The 18945-nt window shown below is 28.2% G+C and overlaps 4 protein-coding genes across 4 annotated transcripts in view; 2 read left to right on the top strand and 2 right to left on the bottom strand.

The window, feature by feature from the left end:
- Positions 1-407: 407 nt before the first annotated feature.
- LOC113385348 (snRNA-activating protein complex subunit 4 homolog) lies at positions 408-2920 on the top strand. Its single transcript, XM_026623192.1, has 2 exons — positions 408-1137; positions 1280-2920. Exons 1-2 carry the CDS (start codon positions 616-618, stop codon positions 2918-2920), a joined length of 2163 nt encoding a protein of 720 aa, XP_026478977.1. The 5' UTR covers positions 408-615.
- A 703-nt stretch (positions 2921-3623) lies between these two features.
- Positions 3624-4158, top strand: LOC113374813 (protein FAM32A-like). The gene has a single exon (XM_026614780.1). The coding sequence runs from the start codon at positions 3744-3746 to the stop codon at positions 4083-4085; it is 342 nt and encodes a 113-aa protein (XP_026470565.1). The 5' UTR covers positions 3624-3743; the 3' UTR covers positions 4086-4158.
- Positions 4159-4392: 234 nt separating this feature from the next.
- Positions 4393-8844, bottom strand: LOC113374801 (serine-threonine kinase receptor-associated protein). Its single transcript, XM_026614770.1, has 6 exons — positions 8624-8844; positions 8314-8448; positions 5783-5938; positions 5578-5702; positions 5189-5438; positions 4393-4841 (listed from the first exon to the last, which is right to left on the bottom strand). The coding sequence occupies exons 1-6, from the start codon at positions 8736-8738 to the stop codon at positions 4636-4638; spliced, it is 987 nt and encodes a 328-aa protein (XP_026470555.1). The 5' UTR covers positions 8739-8844; the 3' UTR covers positions 4393-4635.
- A 4238-nt stretch (positions 8845-13082) lies between these two features.
- Positions 13083-18945, bottom strand: part of LOC113385337 (rho guanine nucleotide exchange factor 18-like) — a 37406-nt gene continuing 31543 nt past the window's right edge. Inside the window, exons 20-30 of the mRNA XM_026623181.1 lie at positions 18784-18893; positions 18307-18453; positions 17912-18103; positions 17689-17765; positions 17334-17587; positions 17059-17254; positions 16788-16985; positions 16729-16756; positions 14794-15110; positions 13457-13587; positions 13083-13371 (exon numbers count right to left, since the gene is read on the bottom strand). Coding sequence (XP_026478966.1) covers positions 13281-13371; positions 13457-13587; positions 14794-15110; positions 16729-16756; positions 16788-16985; positions 17059-17254; positions 17334-17587; positions 17689-17765; positions 17912-18103; positions 18307-18453; positions 18784-18893 — 1741 coding nt within the window. The 3' untranslated portion in view covers positions 13083-13280. The remainder of the gene's footprint in view (positions 13372-13456; positions 13588-14793; positions 15111-16728; positions 16757-16787; positions 16986-17058; positions 17255-17333; positions 17588-17688; positions 17766-17911; positions 18104-18306; positions 18454-18783; positions 18894-18945) is intronic.

Raw genomic sequence — 18945 nt, 5'->3', positions numbered from 1 at the left:
AATGCCAATTGGCGGTCAAAAATGATCATTAGACATATGCACATCAAATTATCAGATATTTTATAGAGATTTTAACAATAAGTATACATTTTTTTTTTAAAAAAAGTGATTTTTTATCAGATTTTTAGTTTCTCAAAAAAAATGTTTATGTAATTTTTCTTCAAAAATGTTAATTGTTTTTAAAAAAATAATATTTTTTGGTACGGGAAGTTCCAGCAATTTGCCTTAAGGCACGATGCCATGCGCCCCACTAGTGCTTATTTATCTATGGGCTCACGCTCACTAGTGCTAAATGTTCGCCTGGTTCCCGACCGACCTCCCTTCTCCTACACCGGTACCGTAGTTGAATTGAAAAACATAAACTACGTACCGTACAGTACAGTGAACGCGGGTTTTTTTCAGAGATATTAGGCCGCTGCCTGTGTTGATGCAATAATATTCTATAACACTGCTGTTATATGTCGTATAAACGTAGGAAATTGAGCTATTGTTTAAATTCCTTCCTTTCGAAGTATTTATCATGCACTTTTAATATATTCGTTTTGTTTAGTAATTTTGCCGTGATATCTTTAACCTCATTGTAGTATTCTGCAAAATTATTTGTCAGTTTTCGGTATGAGTTCAACATTAGAAACTCAAAGTACAATTACAGGAAGTAATAATACAGTTAGTACAGATATGGAAAATAATACCCAGGAAGGCGTCAGGAAGATTGATATGGATCGAGTTAAATTTTTGCAGGATACAATTGAAGTTAACAAGAAATATGAACTATCATTGATTACAATGATTCAGAAGCTAGAGAATCTTGTTTACAGAGTTCAAATGAAAAGGCAATCATTACATACTCTAAAAGAACAAGCCAAAATATATTCAAATACGGACAAAGAATCGGAGTTGGGTCCTTATGTTTTTGGAGCACCATATTTTAAAGATAAAGACTATTTTCCAGGTCCATCAAATTTGGAAACCAAGAGGATACGTGAAAATAAGATTTTAAGGTATATAAATTTGAATTTGGCAAGCCACTGGACAGTTGCAGAAAAAGCAAGAATGAAACGGGCAATAAAAAAGCAAGTCGGAGGTGATTTCGAAAAGGAAGCTTTGATAGATTGGCATACTATTGCTGCCTTGAATGTATGATTTTGTATTTTCTAGTCTTCAATAAAATTATATATATATATATATATATATATATATATATATGTTATCCTCAATATCAGTTTAAAATCATAAAAAATGATGTTTATTGATTATTAAAATCATTTTCTTTTTCAAGGTTCCGGAACATTCTGTGGATGAATGCAAGGCAATGTGGAATTTCGTTTTACATCCAAACTTACGTAAAACGAAATGGTCAGAATCAGAAACTGAAAAACTTATAAATGCTGCAGAAAAACATAAGTTTCATAATTGGGAGCAAATAGCTAAAGATATTGATTGTAATCGCTCACACCTACAGTGCTTTATACATTTTCATACAGAAGTAGATACTGGTAAATATAATGAAAAGTGGTCACCTGTAGAGGAACAGAAATTATTATCATTAGTTGATAAATGCAGAGTAGGTAAAAATTTTATTTCCTGGGCAAGAATTTGTCAGTTTTTTGACTCCAGAACTAGGGATCAAATTTATTCAAAATTTTTAAGAATTAATCCTAATATAAAGAAAGGTGCTTTTTCTGAAGAAGAGGATTGTGCAATCATGGCTGCTCTAATAACTTACAATAATGACTTTAAAGCCATTCCAATTGAAGATATTCTTCCAGGAAGGTCTTTAAAACAAATAAAAGCACGATATAATAATTGTCTAAAGCATATGAACTCTCCTGTGCGATCTTGGGATGCTAGTACCGATATGAAACTATTGAGTTTGGTAACAACACATGGTAGAAAGTGGTCCATGATTTCCAAATTGATGGATTTTCGTACAGGATCATGCTGCCGTCATAGATTTGAAATATTGAAAGACTTCATGAATAAAAATCCAGGAGCAACAATAGAGGATGTTCCCAGAAAGCCTAGAAGACCTAAAAGAGTGTCTGTTGGTAAAATTTTGAATAAAATTGAACAATCCAACATTGAAACACCTGCTTCAAATAATGCTGAATTGTCTACTTTGATTGATTTAGAGATATCTGAATATTTTAGTCGCATGAATTATTATAAAAATAAAAAAGGTGGACGACAGAAAACAGTTTTTGATCTATTTGATTTAAACAGGATGAAAAATATGGTTCAAGATTTTTTAAGTATTTTTGGTTTTGAAATAACACAAGATACTATAAGAAAAAAAATATCAGAAACTATATTTCATAACTATTCAGAAACAGACAAACTTTTATTAAACTTTATGATTGGGCATTATACTGATCCTATTTATAATCATTTTGACAATGATTCTATAAAAGAAGATTGGCTTATACCCACTTCGTCAAAACTTAAGAGAACAGTGGGAGAAGCTGAATTTTGTTATGAGCCATTGGCTAACAAAAAAATCAAGACATATCATAGTCAGAAATGTGATATTGAAAACACAGAGTTGAATTGTGAAGATGATTCAAAAAAGAATGTTGAGGTCGGTAAAACTTTATGCACTTTATTACCACCAAATTCATCTACTTTAGTCGGCATGAGATCATTAATGATAACAATGAATGATGATAAATATAAAGATAGTGTCAAAAATGAGCAAGATGTATTATTACATAAACAAATGGAAGATGCTGACCATCTCAAGAAAATATTGAAAGCTTTATTTACATGGCCAGCACTTATGAGTTATGTGCCGCCAAATACTTCATCAGTAAAAAATGAATGTAGTATTGTGGAAATTGGTAATGAATCTACTGGAGAAAATAGTCAAGCTAAGCCTCAAAAGAAGCAAAAGAAGCAAACAACAACTACATCATCAAAGTGATACTGATTAATGATAATTCACTTGTTATATATATTATAGAATGAATTCAAACATGTTATTCCTTATATTATTAAAATTTATTTTGAATAAATAAACTTTATTTTCGTTTAGACTTTTTGACTGTTTTAGTTTTTGTAACCATCTTAATGCTATTCCTAGACTAGATGATTCTAAGTATGCAAACAATTTATAATTTTATTCAAATTTTCCTTCAACATGCCTATTTATGATTAGTATCTGTTACATATTCAGTTAGTTATGTAATTAGTAATATTTATTTATCTATGAGCACATCAACACCTGGAGTACAATTACAGTAGCTGTTCGCCCAGCCATATCGCTTATATAATTTACATTTTTCTATAAGAAAAAAGTTATAAACTACTATAAGAAAAAAAATGATAAACTACTATAAAAATTGGATTATCAATAAAAATAGTAAATTTGATTTTTGTTGTTGATGAATTATTTAAAAACATAATGTGAATGTACCCATTGATAAACAGGTATAATGAATGAATGAAATAAACAAATATAAGGAATGTACCGATTGTATTTAAGTTCAAACAAAGATTATTAAAATTTTGAATAATTTTTTTTATTTTAAATTTTGCGCCATTAATTTTAATGCCTCGAAACGAACTGAAACTAAAAAACTGAAGGCACATATCTTTGTGATTAACAGTTCTATGCTCTATGCAACCCGAAACGTCAAATTCATTTGCTGTTTCTTATTATTATTACAGATAAGTATATATTTATATCTTAAAACTCACCATAAAATCGTGCCGCCTCAAATAAATAACTTGCAAACTATTTAACAATGTCACAGTCAAACGACGAATATCACCATGTAGTTAAAGGAAAACTGAAACTCAAAGTTGAAAAAAACACTTCAAAGAAGAAAAAACACAAGAAGGATAAACATAAAAAAGTGTTAGAGCAAGTAACCGTAAACACTGAAAAAACCCAACAAGATGTACAACCTCAACAACAGCGCACAAAGGCTGAAATATCTTTTTTAAAAATGCAAGAGAAGATGCAAAAAGAAAAAATAGCACAGAAGGCTGCAATGACTCATAAACAACGCGTTGAAAAATTTAATCAGCATTTGGACAGTTTGACAGAGCATTTTGATATACCAAAAGTATCTTGGACTAAATGAAATTATGCCTTTAATATGTTAACAAAATTTTTCTTAAAAAACATAAATGTATCCATGTGTTATTAGTAATCACTGACTTTCTCAAAACATATTACTTTTAGAATAGTACTAGTTTTTTTTTATTGAATCTGTGTTTTCATTAAATTTTCTGCAGTTGCCATATGTTTTTTTGTAAATATAACAGTAATTTTTGAGTAATATATGCCAAACAAGAATATAATGTGTATGACCAGTTTTTTGTACTTCTAGAATTTGAATATCTGTGGCAAGCAGAATAATAAAGAAGAAAAGTAAATAATTCATTAATAATAATATTTAATTAGAATAATATTAATTGATAAATATTTTGTGAAACATAATACAGTTTACTCAATACCAAACAATAAAGTGGCTCAAATAAATTTCTCAAATCAAATGTTTTCTGTGTGAAATAAGTATCATCAAAAATATTTATTATAAAATACATTTAATATACACCAAAACTGCTTGAAGTTGTTATTCACCATTCATTAGCCCCTATTTGAAATTCCTTTTTATTCTTACAATTAAATTAGTTGGCAACGATTTCTTTCTGTGATGTGGAATTATGATTGGAATTATCACTATTGCTTTCAATACATTTCCATAACCCATATGTTTTGCCTACAGTTGTTTGCCAAAGTCTTAATGTTCCATCCTCAGAACCACTTGCATACAATTCTCCATCAGGACTAAATTGTACTGTATGAATTGGACCAAAATGACCTTTGAACGATTCTAAAATAAATGAAGTATATTTAGATACACAATTTTATATGACAAATGAACGAAAAAAAAAAACAAATTTAATATTGGGTACAGAAAAAACTACTTTTGATTTAGATTTGTATATATTGCCTATTATAAGTGCCACGGAATCAAAAATTTGTTATATTTGTTATATTTGTTATATTATGTAATAAATGTATCTATAATCATTTGACGGAAAAATAAGTAACTGAAGAACTTTGGTCCATTTGATTTTTAACTTGTTTTCACTTTATATATATTTGTATCTGTATGTAATATTTAAAAAATCAAGTATATGTTTGCATATGTATATAAATTTTTCAATGATGTATTACCAATTTCATTTCCTGTTGCGTAATCAAACTTATATACTTTTAAATCATCTCCTCCACAAACAAATATACTTTTATCAGGATGCAAAGAAGCCGAAGCAGCAGTTGTGGGCACTTTAGCTTCACATAATCTTTGAAAAGAACTAGCATCCCAGAACGACACCGTATCTCCATGTGTTGCAGTAAGAATTGAACCATCTTTAGATAACTCTAAACTACTTGGAGCTGCAGGAAAGTCCACTCTATGTATTTCCTAGAATAAGTATAAGATTTAATAAAAAATAAAAATATAGTATTTTAACACTGCATAATATATGTAAAAATTAATTTAAGCTCAGCATGTAATAAATATTTTCTTTGGCTTTGTTCTTTAATTAAGTGCTAAAACTTGCTTTGCATAATGTTCTATCCCACAGCCTCATTGTTTTATCATCAGCACAACTAACAATGCAAGAATCTCCTCGACAAAATAGGGCTCTTTTAATTCCTCCATTGTGACCAGTAAATACTTGTGCTTCTATAAAGAAAAAGTGTTTCATGACAATACTATATGTATATATCGCTATTAATATATTAAAACAGTTTAGCTGCAAATACCATTATCAGGTTGATTTAGGTCAAATATTCGTATTAATTTTTCATTGCTCCCTGTAGCCAACAATTTACTATCAGAACTAAATGTTACAGATTTCACAATGTGCTTATGTTGAAAGCTTTGCACCTCATTCCCAGTGATGGCATCCCAAACTTTACCTGATAAAACAAATATATATATATATATATATATATATATATATATATATATATATATATATATATATATATATATATATATATATGTAAAGTTATCATAAAATATATTAATATATGAAAGAAACTATTAACCATTATCATAGCTGGGCACCGTTAATCAAATAGTTAACTTCGTTAATCGTTAATCCGCTACAAAAAAAGTTAACTTCGTTAAACGTTAAAGCGTTACATTTCGGAAGAATTAACGCAAGTTAACGTTAATCGTTAATCCGTTAATATGTGTAAAATTACATTTTTATATCGTTGCGTTAGTGAACTTAAAAAACTTATTAGTTTAGGTTCTGAAAGTTAACAGGTTATGAAGAAAACAAAATACTTGTTTAATTCAAATGTGTAATTTAACCCCTCGCGCGTTTTATGCATACTTCCGTGTGTATAAGGAAAATGGCACAATTATCACATACCGTGATAACGCTATTGGGCAACTTTCCGTTTTTATGATTGCATATTGTTTTTACAAGAATTTTTTTCTAAATAAAGGGAAAGAGTTTTTTTAACTTCCCATAGGGCAAGTTATAGTAATCGCAAAAAAATCGAAAATGAAAATTTTTGCATTTTTCGACGTTTCAAAGGTTTCTGAATATTTTGGCATACCTTAGAAAAAATGGATGTATGTGTATTCGGATACAAATTTTCGTCGACGATTTCGGGAACACGGATCAACCGATTTGAATAATTCAAAAAACATTCGATTCGTATTGATAAAAAGACGTGCTGATTAGTTTTTGGCAAAGGCAGGTCTAGCCGTTCCGAAGATATGGGGCAAAATTGAGCCAAAAACGGTAACTCAGTTTTTAAGAGAACGGAGCGTCCGATTTTAATAATTCAAAAAACATTTTACTTGTATTGACAATTATAAAGAACTGATCAATTTTTCATGAATGCAGGTCTAGCGGTTTCGGAGATCTAATGAAAAAAGTAAAAAAAAAGCCATTTGGCAGTCAAAATGATCATTAGACATATGCACATCAAATTATCAGATATTTTATAGAGATTTTAACAATAAGTATAAATTTTATTTACATTCCTATGGGTTCCGTACCAAAGTGTATCCTTTAGACAGCGACGCGGCGCTTACGCGCTTTATATTTTGTCTCTATGCAATCCTAAAGCAGTAAAATTGCTTTGAAAAAAAGTTCAGATCTTCCAAAAAAAATTAATTTTTTGTCCAATAGTTTATAGTTTCTCAAAAATCTTATTTTTTCGAAGTAAATTTTTTTCAAAAATGTTAATCGTTTTTAAAAAAATAATAATTTTAGGTACGGAAAGTACCAGCAATTTGCCTTAAGGAACGATGCCTTAATTGCCTTAAGACAGAATTCCATTTACAGCTAGTTTTTGCGAAAAATAGGAAACGCGCGACGGGTTAAGCGTCGGGCATAAGGTGCATATTCCCCTTCATGAACATTAACATGTTGAAGTTCTCGTCTGAAAGCGAGGCTCGTTTTGGTGTCAAAATGTCTTTACCCGTGGAAAACAAACGTTCAACTGCAGCACTTGAGGGTATAGCAGTATTGTATTTAATAAATAGATTTATGAATATCTGTTCCCCGAGGAATGCAGCATCGTTGAACGAGTCTTTTGATTTCATATCCAGCCACATTTTAACGAGAATTTGCGCTTTATTCTTTAAAGAGTTTGTAGCTCTTTGGTTTTTCTATAGACTGAGTGACAGAATTGAAAAAGTCTTCCTCCTCGTCATCATCGTTGTTACTCGCATTGCTCCCTCCGCCACTTAAACTATCTCTGTCCTTCGAATTTTTCGCTGCTTCTTGCCATAAGGCATCTTCTACCTTTTTTCCGTGCATTTTCTTACTGCATTCCTCTCTACTGCTGTCATACGTTTCCAGCCACATTAACCGAAACTTTGGGTGAAATGCCGCGGCAAGTTGGCACTGTTCATCATTCAGGAGTAGTCCAAATCTTTTCTCTATGCCGTTTAATAAGGCATTGGCTAAAGCTGTGCCGTGCGGTAAATAGTAGGCATTGGATTAACGATTAACGGACTTCTCGCATTTTAACGGAAGTTAACGTGTCCGTTAACATTTTTAAAAGTTAACTTAAAAGTTAATCCGTTAATCAAAATGTTAACTTCGTTAATTAACAATTAACGGATTAACGAGTTAATGCCCAGCTATGACCATTATATTCACTATTATAAATCTGTAAATCAAATGGATATGATTCACAAATATATACATGCCTTTCATATTTAATATTAAAAATTATTTGGCTTTGCAATATTATATGCAATATTTTGAGATGAGATAAATATTGTTGTATGAATGCAAAACAGCGCTTTTAAATAAATTCACCAGTAAAATCTGCTGCACCAGTAGCAGCACGAGTTGCCTGAGAATTCAATGCAACACCCCAGACGGCACCTTTATGTCCCTGGAAGGTTCCAATCCAATCTCCAGTGTCACCTTGTCGTAACATAGGTTTTCCATCTGTTTAAATCAATTTTCATATAATATAAAAATACATACAAAATACACAGCTCAGTATGTTTAGTTGTAAATGAAGTATATTCTATATTATGATAAATCACAATCGACTTGACATTGTGTAAATTAGGCCAAGGAAAAGAATATAAGACTGGAGGTCATTTTTTTTTTTTGTTACCTTTACAAGCCGATATTAAAAAATAACCACATTCGGTAATATCACTAAAATCTAAGTGAACGACAGGACGAGTATGTCCACTACAGGTTAATGGCGTTTGCCTTAAATTTGACATATTAACATGTAATTTTTAACGGATATTTGAAAATTATTTGTTAAGAAAAAAACAAGCAAATGTCATAACAAACACCACACAAATTTCACGACATGCAAATGAAGTGAACTTGGACACAAGCTTTTGCGAATGGAGAGGGCAAATGAAATGCATACTATGGAAATGGAATATCTATGGATGGACTAGTAACTGCGAATAACGACGCGGTTCTCATGAAAATATTTTCATTTTCAAAGATTAGAAAAATGTAGTTTTTTATCTAATATATAATTAAGAAAATATAAAACATAAATTGATTATGCTAATTATTCAATGCTTCAAATGTAAAATTTTGACCCGGCAGATATTCAACTGCCCCTAACCGGATGTATTCCGTATCCTACCTGCCTCAAATTTGAAAAAAAGCGTATTATTTTTGGTAAAATTGTTTAATTTTTGTTATTTTTCTTATTATCGAATTACTTTTTATTGTTTACGATTACCTATGTTTATTATTTAACTACATAATCAATTTTTTACTGATATTTGTTTAACAGTTGTCAAATAAATTAAAATTATTAGGCAGCAGTAAATGTTTATATCTATAAGTAAGTAATTATAGTAATGAATGCACAATATTTTTTTATAATAAATGCTATCAATAATAAACTTTTATTACTTATGGTTCATATATTTTCTCAATAATATGTATTACAGAATACATCTAACTGTTAATGGTTTATTATTCTGTTATATAATTTTTAAAAGAAAAATTAATATTCTATACATGTATATTAATTTTATACATATACCACACACGCATATATGACACACACACAAAAATATGTATGCAGAGTTTAACATGGTTCTTATACGAACAAATTATATGATAGCAAAATGCATGGATAATGTTATTAATTATTAATCTCAATATTATAAGTACAATTATATCTTACATTTATTTTTCTAATGCTAATAAGTAGTAAGTATTGTCAATAGTTTGTTAGAGAATTAGGAATGCACATGTTTTCTTTAAAGATTATGAATATGACCCGAAATTTAGAACATAAACTATTATTTTTGGACTACATAGTAATTTGTAATATATTTGATTAGATACGAAGCGCAAGCCTATGTTCTGCACAACAAAACGATATAATATGTTTTGATTCACATGCCATAAACGGCTAATAAATTATAAACAAATAATTTAGAATAAATTTATAATGAGGTAAGTTTGAATTATTTAACACAGTTTGGAAGAATGAGGGGAATTAGCATTTACAAATATTTTAATTGTTCATATTGCTTGTAGTATATTTCACTCATATATTTATAAATATATACATATATATTTATTTTAGCGTGTGTTTATATAAAATTTAAGTAGTATTGCAGAAATTTTATATTTTAACATGATCTTTAATTGCATATTATAAGCAGTTCTGCATTTGGTTTGTGTGATCTCGTACAAAATTTATGAACTGCTAATTCCCCTGTGCTTTATATTTAAGAAAGGCACTCAACATACAATTGTAATGTTGGAATTGAACATTTGCAATCATATTATTAAGTTTGAATGATCTACCAGTTATCTAATTTATAAGAACATTAATTTATAATAAGTTTTTCTTCACATTTATGTTAAAGATTCGATATAACATAAAACATATTCATATTAGCTTATTACATAATAACACAACAACATTATAATTTTATATAAGAAAAATATTTTTATATTTTGATTACATAAGTTATTCTTATTGATTGCGTTTACTTTCATTGCCAGAGTTATAAAAGATTCTGACAGCGATTTGCAGCAATGTAAATTAACAGATTATAGTATATATATATATATATATATATATATATATATATATATATATATATTATATACTATATGAGTTAATGTACATAAATCTATATTTACAAATATAATACAAATATCTCGAGATGATATGTAACTCAAAGTTTTATTACAATTTAGTCATTCATAAACTTTTTACGCTACTGGAAATAATAATTGAATCATGAAAATAATTATCATAATTTGCTTCACAAATTTTTATAAAAATATATTTAATAATACACGTAATAATACTATCAAAAAATTATAAAACTAAATGCAATTATGTATAAGTAATTTCGTTTATGTTAAAATAATAAGTACATATAATATAATGTTTTGTTACCTAAAAATATGTTTATTTATATTAAGTTCTTATATTAGTTTAAAATAAATTAAATATATATGCACAATATAAATCACAAACAAAATACATGAAAACATACAATTTTGCATTTTGATACGAATAAAATATCTAAATATTTTATCATGAAAATATTAAATAACATTGTGTAACCTGTAATATTTAAATATGCTTAGCCAATAATTTGAATAAATATGTCATATCAGTAAAATATGCTCTTATTGGCACAGTTATAATTAATTAAATCAATATATATTGATCACTAATACTATTACGTTATTGTAGAATCAGTTACAATAAAATATTTGTGATACTTTTATTCCTGATTTGTATTAGATTAATCACTATTTAATTGATTATTGAAATTGTATTTTACGCATTAGTATTATTTCTTACAATAACATAGAAACGCGTTGAAGTCACTATATTTCACTTAAATACATTGCTATATCATGCAAAAACTTGAATACACAATTTTTTCTTCCAACTTTTTATATATTTGAGATCCTTATTTCCGAAATATCTCTTTCGATTTTTATTTAATTTTATATTCACAATTCAACATAATATTATTTGTGAGAAATTATATTTTTAATATATTTTATGTATCTAATACGATGATATTTCAATGTACCAATGTAATATAATATACTTCAGATAATGATAATATGAACCAGGTACAGTTAGTTTTGAATATGGGTTGCATGAAAAATTTTAGCTTTCAAATTGACTTTGAGCAAATAACTTTAAAATAACAATTAAGATAGTAAATACATCAATCTAAGATGTATTAGTAATCAATGAAATGTGTACCAGTAGTCAATCAAAATATTTACCTTACTTATAATTGATAGATTGACTTATGTAATACTGCTCAATAGATGTCTGATAAATTTATATGATGTGAATACTAATACAATAGTTAGTTTAATCATTATACAACTTATATTTCAGATCAAACAATTGCATTTAAAACTTAACATTATGTTTGTGTTTCATCGAACTGCATTTTAACAATTTGCCCTAAAATTTATAGCAACAAATGTTCAGTTTTAAGGATTTTGTCAATTTTAGATGATAATTAATCTCATACAATTATTAAATGCTTTTTAAAAAAATAATGTAAAGTTTTTGGCACAATTACTTCACAATAATTCTAAGAATTCTTTTAACATTATAGTTTATTATTTTTTTTATGTGTAACATCAACAACTTATGTGTCTATTATTTTGAAAATAAGAAATAGATTCTTTGTATTTTTTATTTATGTTATCATTATATAATATATTATATCATTTGACATATAAGACACTATTGAAAATAACAAGTACAGTATATTCAACAACCCTATTTAGAATGAATTATTATTTTATGATTGTAGAAAAAACTGATTTATTGGAAAGGCTTAGACTAGAAAAAATAGAAATATATTTGAGGTTTACACATATATGACATTATGCATACAAGTACTAGATGTTTAGAACAAAATAACTATCTTCTCAAAAATTTTACTCGTTTAACTTGTATATACACATTCCTTTTTACATTCATATATATACATACATATATATATATATATATATATATATATATATATATATATATACAAAGTCTAGTAATCAGGCATAACATCAATAAAAACACATGAATTTCTTTCAAAAATTTATTTTACATCCATACATTTCCTAGCCTTTATTCAGTGGAAACTAAAACTGAATGAGTGCTAGGATTATACTGAATGAAACGTATGGATGTAAAATTTTTGAAAGAAATTCATGTGTTTTATTGATGTTATGCCCGATTTTTAGACTTTGTTAATGCATATGTCAACATCAAATTCCGAATCATACAATATATATATATATATATATATATATATATATATAATTTAAATATATTTAATGTTGTAAAATATATTTTTAGAATTGTTTATTCATGAGATGAAATATTACTTAAGTAATATTAATGTCATAACTATAACAATTTCACGTTAAACTGTGTTATCAATATGTTATTTCTATTACCTTTACAGACTAAATAAAAAAATCCTTCATATGAACTTGTTGATTCTAACAACCAGAAAATTCAATATTATCAAAAAACTATGATAAATTGCATAAAGTTCTGTAATTTTATTAAATATAAAACTTTTATTAAAAATAAAAGTTTTCATAGCAGAGCTACTAAATCTGTTTGATTATTCATTATGTCATATAAGAAATAGCTGATGTTCTCAATTGTAAGTTGCCAGCAAACCATAGATAAATAAAATACAAATAAATCATTTATTATTTTTTCTCAAATTAATTCTAACGATTGATAATACATGACGAACACACCTGTTCAGAGACCCTCAGAAAAACATAACTTCTTCTTCAGGAGCTCCAGATGATTGCGACCCGCGCGTTCTGAATTTTTCTGGTATCTTTGGATAAGTGTTTGTTCTACCATAAAGTTTATGAACATTTGTTAAAAACTATATAAATTTATAATGAAAACATTAACCAATAAATAAAAAATATTGTTTACCTTCCAGGTTTACTTCCTGCATTTTGAGTGCTAATTGGTGAATTGGCACCAGAATTATTTTCAGATGAAGGTGTGGCCTGCATCATAGCCGGGCTGCTTCCGGTTCTGGTATGAACACCCGTGGGAATCGCCTGCAATATATAAAAAATATGTTAAACAAATATATATATATATATATATATATATATATATATGTTGAATTGAAATGAATACAGCCAATGCGTCGAATGTAGAAATACTAACACGACATTGTTTTAGAGGAAGGGGATCAATCAGGGACGTAGTAGAAAATCAGATTTACAGATATTAACTAAATTTTGAATTAAAAAAAAAACAGGATTCGGATTCTTTTCAAATTCAAATTGTGTGATAAACGCAGTTCTTCTTGCTTTCTTTTAGAAAGCTATCAAAATTCGATTAACCTCTGTAAATCTGATTTTCTATTACGCCCCTAATTGATCCTCTTCCTCTAAAACAAACTCGTGTTAGTCATATTTACCACTTGTCGGTCGTACGTCTCTCGTGTTCGTTGCGATTTATGCGTAGGAACATAGCATGTGTTTTAAAATTCGTTATTACATTTACCTTTTTCAGTTCTTTTTCAAATTGTTTTTGTTTTCCTAGAGTATTGGCATGTAATTGTTGTATTTGTGGTGATAGTAACATGTGCTTTTTCCTGGTCTGGTATGTATAATTTAATTTTTTTTTAAATTAATTTTTCTAAATGTTTTATTTTTAATTCTAAAACTTTTCCTTATATTGTAAATTTCTTTTAGCTGAATGATGAAAGCACATATACTCACAAAACATATAAAAATTTAAAATAAACATTTGTATATTCGATGCATTGGCTGTTTTATTCAATTCAATTTAAATAGAATCAGTATCAGATTATATATATATATATATATATATATATACATGTATATATACTAGCAAACCCGACAAACTCCGTTTCGCCACCAGATGGTTTCGTGAGAAAGATGAAGAAATTTTCTGTTTGTTTTATATTTGAAAAGGAAAAATTTGATTTTATTGCACAACAGTAATGAATTTATTTCGATTACAAAAATGAAGTGTTTTTTAGTTGAACTTCTCTAAGTAAATGAAAGTGAATCCGCCAATTATCCGTTTCATTGAAGTACTCTTTGGTAAACCACATTTTTTGTTTTTTGGTCTGACGTTAACACAAAAAAAAGCGGATGGTTTTCCAACTCGTGAACAGGGAACGTATAACTGGAATTTTTGTTATTCAATCTAAAGAAATTGTAACAATAACTTCAAAAACGAAAATATATCATTTAAAAGATATCATATGTGAATCAAATTCAACTTACGTCGACAATAGGCGAACCAGAACTTAGCCTATGATAGGCTACCCCTCCTCCGATTGATCTTCTGGACAGCGAACCGGTTCCATCGCTCGCGTGTCCACTAGAGTTGGCTAGTGTCTGACTTAGTTTCATAGGCAGCATTTGCTGGACGCTACTATTGGCGCATGTAACTACATGAGATGATGTTGATGATGCGCTTGACTTACTATTGGAAAGATGTGATAACTTAAGCGGTATTTGCTGTTTGATGGACTGCTGTTGTACTTTAGGTTGATTTGTTGCGCTGATTAATTGCAAAGGTAAACTTGGCTTCATGGGGCCTGTGAATATAGAAATATAATATGAAGATGGATATCTCACTTGGACGTTGATTAGACAAGCACTGGTTTAAATTTTAATTCTGCTATTTGCTTAATAATTTTGAATTTATAAATCTAATTTAATGAACAGTATTAACAATGCTATATATATATATATATATTATTTCAGACTTACTCCAACTGCAATATGAAAATTTAATTGGAATTTATTTATATATATATATATATATATATATATATATATAATGGGTTGTACCGCCCTAGAACAGGTTTGTGAGCAGATTTAAACTCTAAATCGATTCATAAAAAAATAGTGTGAGACTTCCCATTTCTATTTCACAGTGCTCGATATTGGTTACATATATATATATATATATATATATATATATATATATATATATATACATACATATATGTGTATGTCTAATTTGAGTTTAAAATTCGGGCGTAACATCAATAAAAATAGTATGAGAGTTTTTTTAAAAAGTTTATTTAAATTCCATACGTTTCGGCTAGCATCATAGCCATCATTCAGTGATAATCAAATTAACTATAAAAATTAAAACTAAATAAATAATATGTAAGAATTTTCATAGAAAAACAATAATAATAATAATAATAATAATAATAATAAAACACTTTCAATTTTGTATCCTAATATATTATATGAAACCATTATTAATCCATGGTATGAGAAGGTGAACATTGATAAAATATATATTTTTTAACATTACAAAAACACTTTAATAACCATGATAACTCAACAAGTTGTCAAAACTATGTATTTACTCTTCGGAGTTTAAGATAGAAATGTCACATTTTTCTTCAAGCAGTTTTTAGCATGTGTTCAAATTTTACGGGAAATTTAAAGAGCGATGAGATCTTGTCATTTTTTAAGAAATTTTGACACACTATTAAGAAACCATGTGTTTGTTTCGTTCAGGGCCATATTGTCGAAGCGTTTGTTTATGACCGTATTGTCGTTATGCAATTGCAAAAACAATCCCTCAGCAAATCTTCTTTTAATTACGTTCTCTTCAAAATGTAAAAATTTAGGGTTGAAAAAATCTATATTATGGTTTAAATTTTTATTATGCTCAGTTAACATCGTCTTAAATTGCTTTGGATTTTTTTAGTTATTTTTATGTTGACGAAGGCGTTTACTCAGGTTTTGACTAGTTTCTCCGATATAAAAGAGTTTGCAATTAGTGATAGCATATGCTATATTAGGATACAAAATTGTAAGTGTTTTATTATTATTATTATCATTTTCTATGAAATTTCTTACATATTATTCATTTAGTTTTAATTTTCATAGTTAATTTGATTACGACTGAATAAATGGCTGAATAATGGCTTTAAATAAACTTTTAAAAAAAACTCTCATACTATTTTTATTGATGTTACGCCCGAATTTTAAACCTAAATTAAACATACATATCAACATCAAATTCAAGACTATTCAAATATATATATATATATATATATATATATATATATATATAATGTATATATACATACGTATTTATATGTACGTATATACATATATATATGTATTTGTCATATGAATGAATGTAACAACTGTGTAAATTTTTTATGATGAAAGTATCAGTCTTACTTTTCCACTTTCCACTTTGTCCACTTTTACTTTTGGCCACTTTGACTACTTTCTGGTGATTCTACTTGTTTATTAACATCATCAATCGGCATTGAAATATTTTGAACAACAGATATTCCCTGAGTTACGGGAGGTGTCACGGCTGGAATTGCCACTGATGGGCTTATTAAAAGACCCTGATTAGACAATACTTCCATTTTGCGGTATAGTTGTTCACGTTGCTGTCGCACATCTTCTTGTTCAGCTTTAACATGTTCCTATTGATAGAACAAATTTATTTCCTTTTATGCATTATATTAAAATATAAAAAAAATTAAGACGCGATTGTACCTGCAATGCTAATATTTCCTGTTTCGTTTGTTTGAGTTCAGCTTCCTGCATTATCCGCTCTCTATTCCACGCCTCTTTTTCTACTGTCAACTTATCCTGTAAATTTCTGAGTTCCTCTAATTGGTCATTATGCTTATATTTAGCGTTGCCCGGTTGGGCACCAGTGCCCTGATATGCGGAAATTTGGGCTTGCAAACTAAAAGTAATATTTTTTGTAGTTTATTTAGTATAATCATTTATACAGTAGTACATCACAAGATAAAATATTTCTTCACCTATTAATGCTTGTCATTTGTTGTGATATTATACATAGCAACATATAAACATAGTGAGATAGCTGAACTGCAGCTTTCTGTTGTTCCCTTCCTAATGATAATAAAGCAGGAGAATCATTTGGATTAATATCTTTCACAGAAAAAGTAGAATTTTGATCTGATGTTTCTTGAGAATTATTCACAATATTGTCATGATTTTCAAGAACTCCAATAGGAACAGTTGACAAAACGGCGCTTTTCCACGGAAGACGATCCTTTAGTAAAATTCAATACATCAATAAATTTGTAATATTCAGCACTTTTACATCAATTAATTAATTGCGAATACAACACAATCAAAACATTCAATACTCACTAAAGGTAGCTTGTGAGATATGCGCCCATCAACGTTCTCAGAGCTATTTTCTTTTTGTGGAAATTTTTTAATCAATCCTAAAATAAATAACGTACATGTGAATTAACGCCATTTATGAAATACTATCCTTACAAATATAAAATAATATTATTTGATGTATGTATATAATAATGCAATATGTAACAAAATCCAAATGTTTTGCATTCATGCTGACTTTTCGTACCTCTGAGATTTGGATTGTCAAATCCACCAAATGTTTCTGCACGCTTCGGAAGTGTCGGCGACTCATAAGCATTACTTTGCCTTTCACCAGCCGAAGACACTGACCTGGACAAGCTGCTGCCAGCAGCATACAATGAATTGGCAAGTAAACTAACTTCTTGTACAGCACCAAGTACTTCTCGCCAGATGAGACCTACATTTGGATAAATGCGTTAGAATTGATTTAACTTATTATATTTATCTTATCAATAGAGATCATTAATTTACAAGGTATTATAAAGTTTCTGTGGACTTATATTTATATTAATTTTTTTATGTAATTTTTGGATTCAGTAATGACGAATCTGACTTAATAAATAATATGGTATCAAATTTTAATTTGGTAACTTTGCTTACCAGTATCTGCTGCATCTGTTACAAGCTGTCTGTATTGTGGTGGATCGGGTACACCTTGTAATCCAGCTGCTGCTAGAAGTTTTAATTGCAATCCCATCTTCTCTTCAAGCAATAAGGCATGTTCAACATCTTTTTGTCTCAGAGCCCCTATTTTCAAATATTCTTTTATAAATTTATATATATATATATATATATATATATATATATATATATAATATATATGTATATGTTCTTCTCATTGTAAAATAAAAGCTTTAACATAACGTTTTTTTAGAAATACTTCAAAAGCCAAATTCAAATTGATTTAAGTTACCTTCAATTGCAGATGGTCCAGCTTAGAACACAAAATATTAATTATATGTTATGTTTTAAAAATATAGACAAATGATAATAAATTATGTGAAAAATAATTATGAATAATAAATAAATGAATGGAATTATGTATTTAATTATTAATTAAATAATGCATATACTTACAGACAATATTACGAAGCTGTGTTTGCTTCGCTTCAAGTAACCTTTGTTGCTCTTCAGCACTCAAAGTAAATCCTTCCTCTTCTGGTTGAGGACATTCTTGAACAGCATTTCTAGATTAAAAATATCATGAAAATTCCAAAAATATACAATTATGTGAACAGA

Source organism: Ctenocephalides felis, unplaced genomic scaffold, assembly GCF_003426905.1.
Source record: "Ctenocephalides felis isolate EL2017-DRISC unplaced genomic scaffold, ASM342690v1 CF-g0.4_SCAFFOLD_00845, whole genome shotgun sequence".
NCBI lineage: Eukaryota > Metazoa > Arthropoda > Insecta > Siphonaptera > Pulicidae > Ctenocephalides > Ctenocephalides felis.
Note: the sequence above shows the minus strand (reverse complement) of the source record. Positions and strands in the feature narration are given on the sequence as shown.

Bases quoted from the DNA above. Each gene is read 5' to 3' on its own strand.
- LOC113385348 (XM_026623192.1), top strand. From the start codon at position 616: ATGAGTTCAACATTAGAAACTCAAAGTACAATTACAGGAAGTAATAAT. The intron at 1,138-1,279 runs GTATGATTTTGT...TTCTTTTTCAAG, and splicing joins ATACTATTGCTGCCTTGAAT to GTTCCGGAACATTCTGTGGA.
- LOC113374813 (XM_026614780.1), top strand. From the start codon at position 3,744: ATGTCACAGTCAAACGACGAATATCACCATGTAGTTAAAGGAAAACTG.
- LOC113374801 (XM_026614770.1), bottom strand. From the start codon at position 8,738: ATGTCAAATTTAAGGCAAACGCCATTAACCTGTAGTGGACATACTCGT. The intron at 8,449-8,623 runs GTAACAAAAAAA...TGATTTAAACAG, and splicing joins TTTAATATCGGCTTGTAAAG to ATGGAAAACCTATGTTACGA. The intron at 4,842-5,188 runs GTAATACATCAT...CATTTATTTTAG, and splicing joins CGCAACAGGAAATGAAATTG to AATCGTTCAAAGGTCATTTT.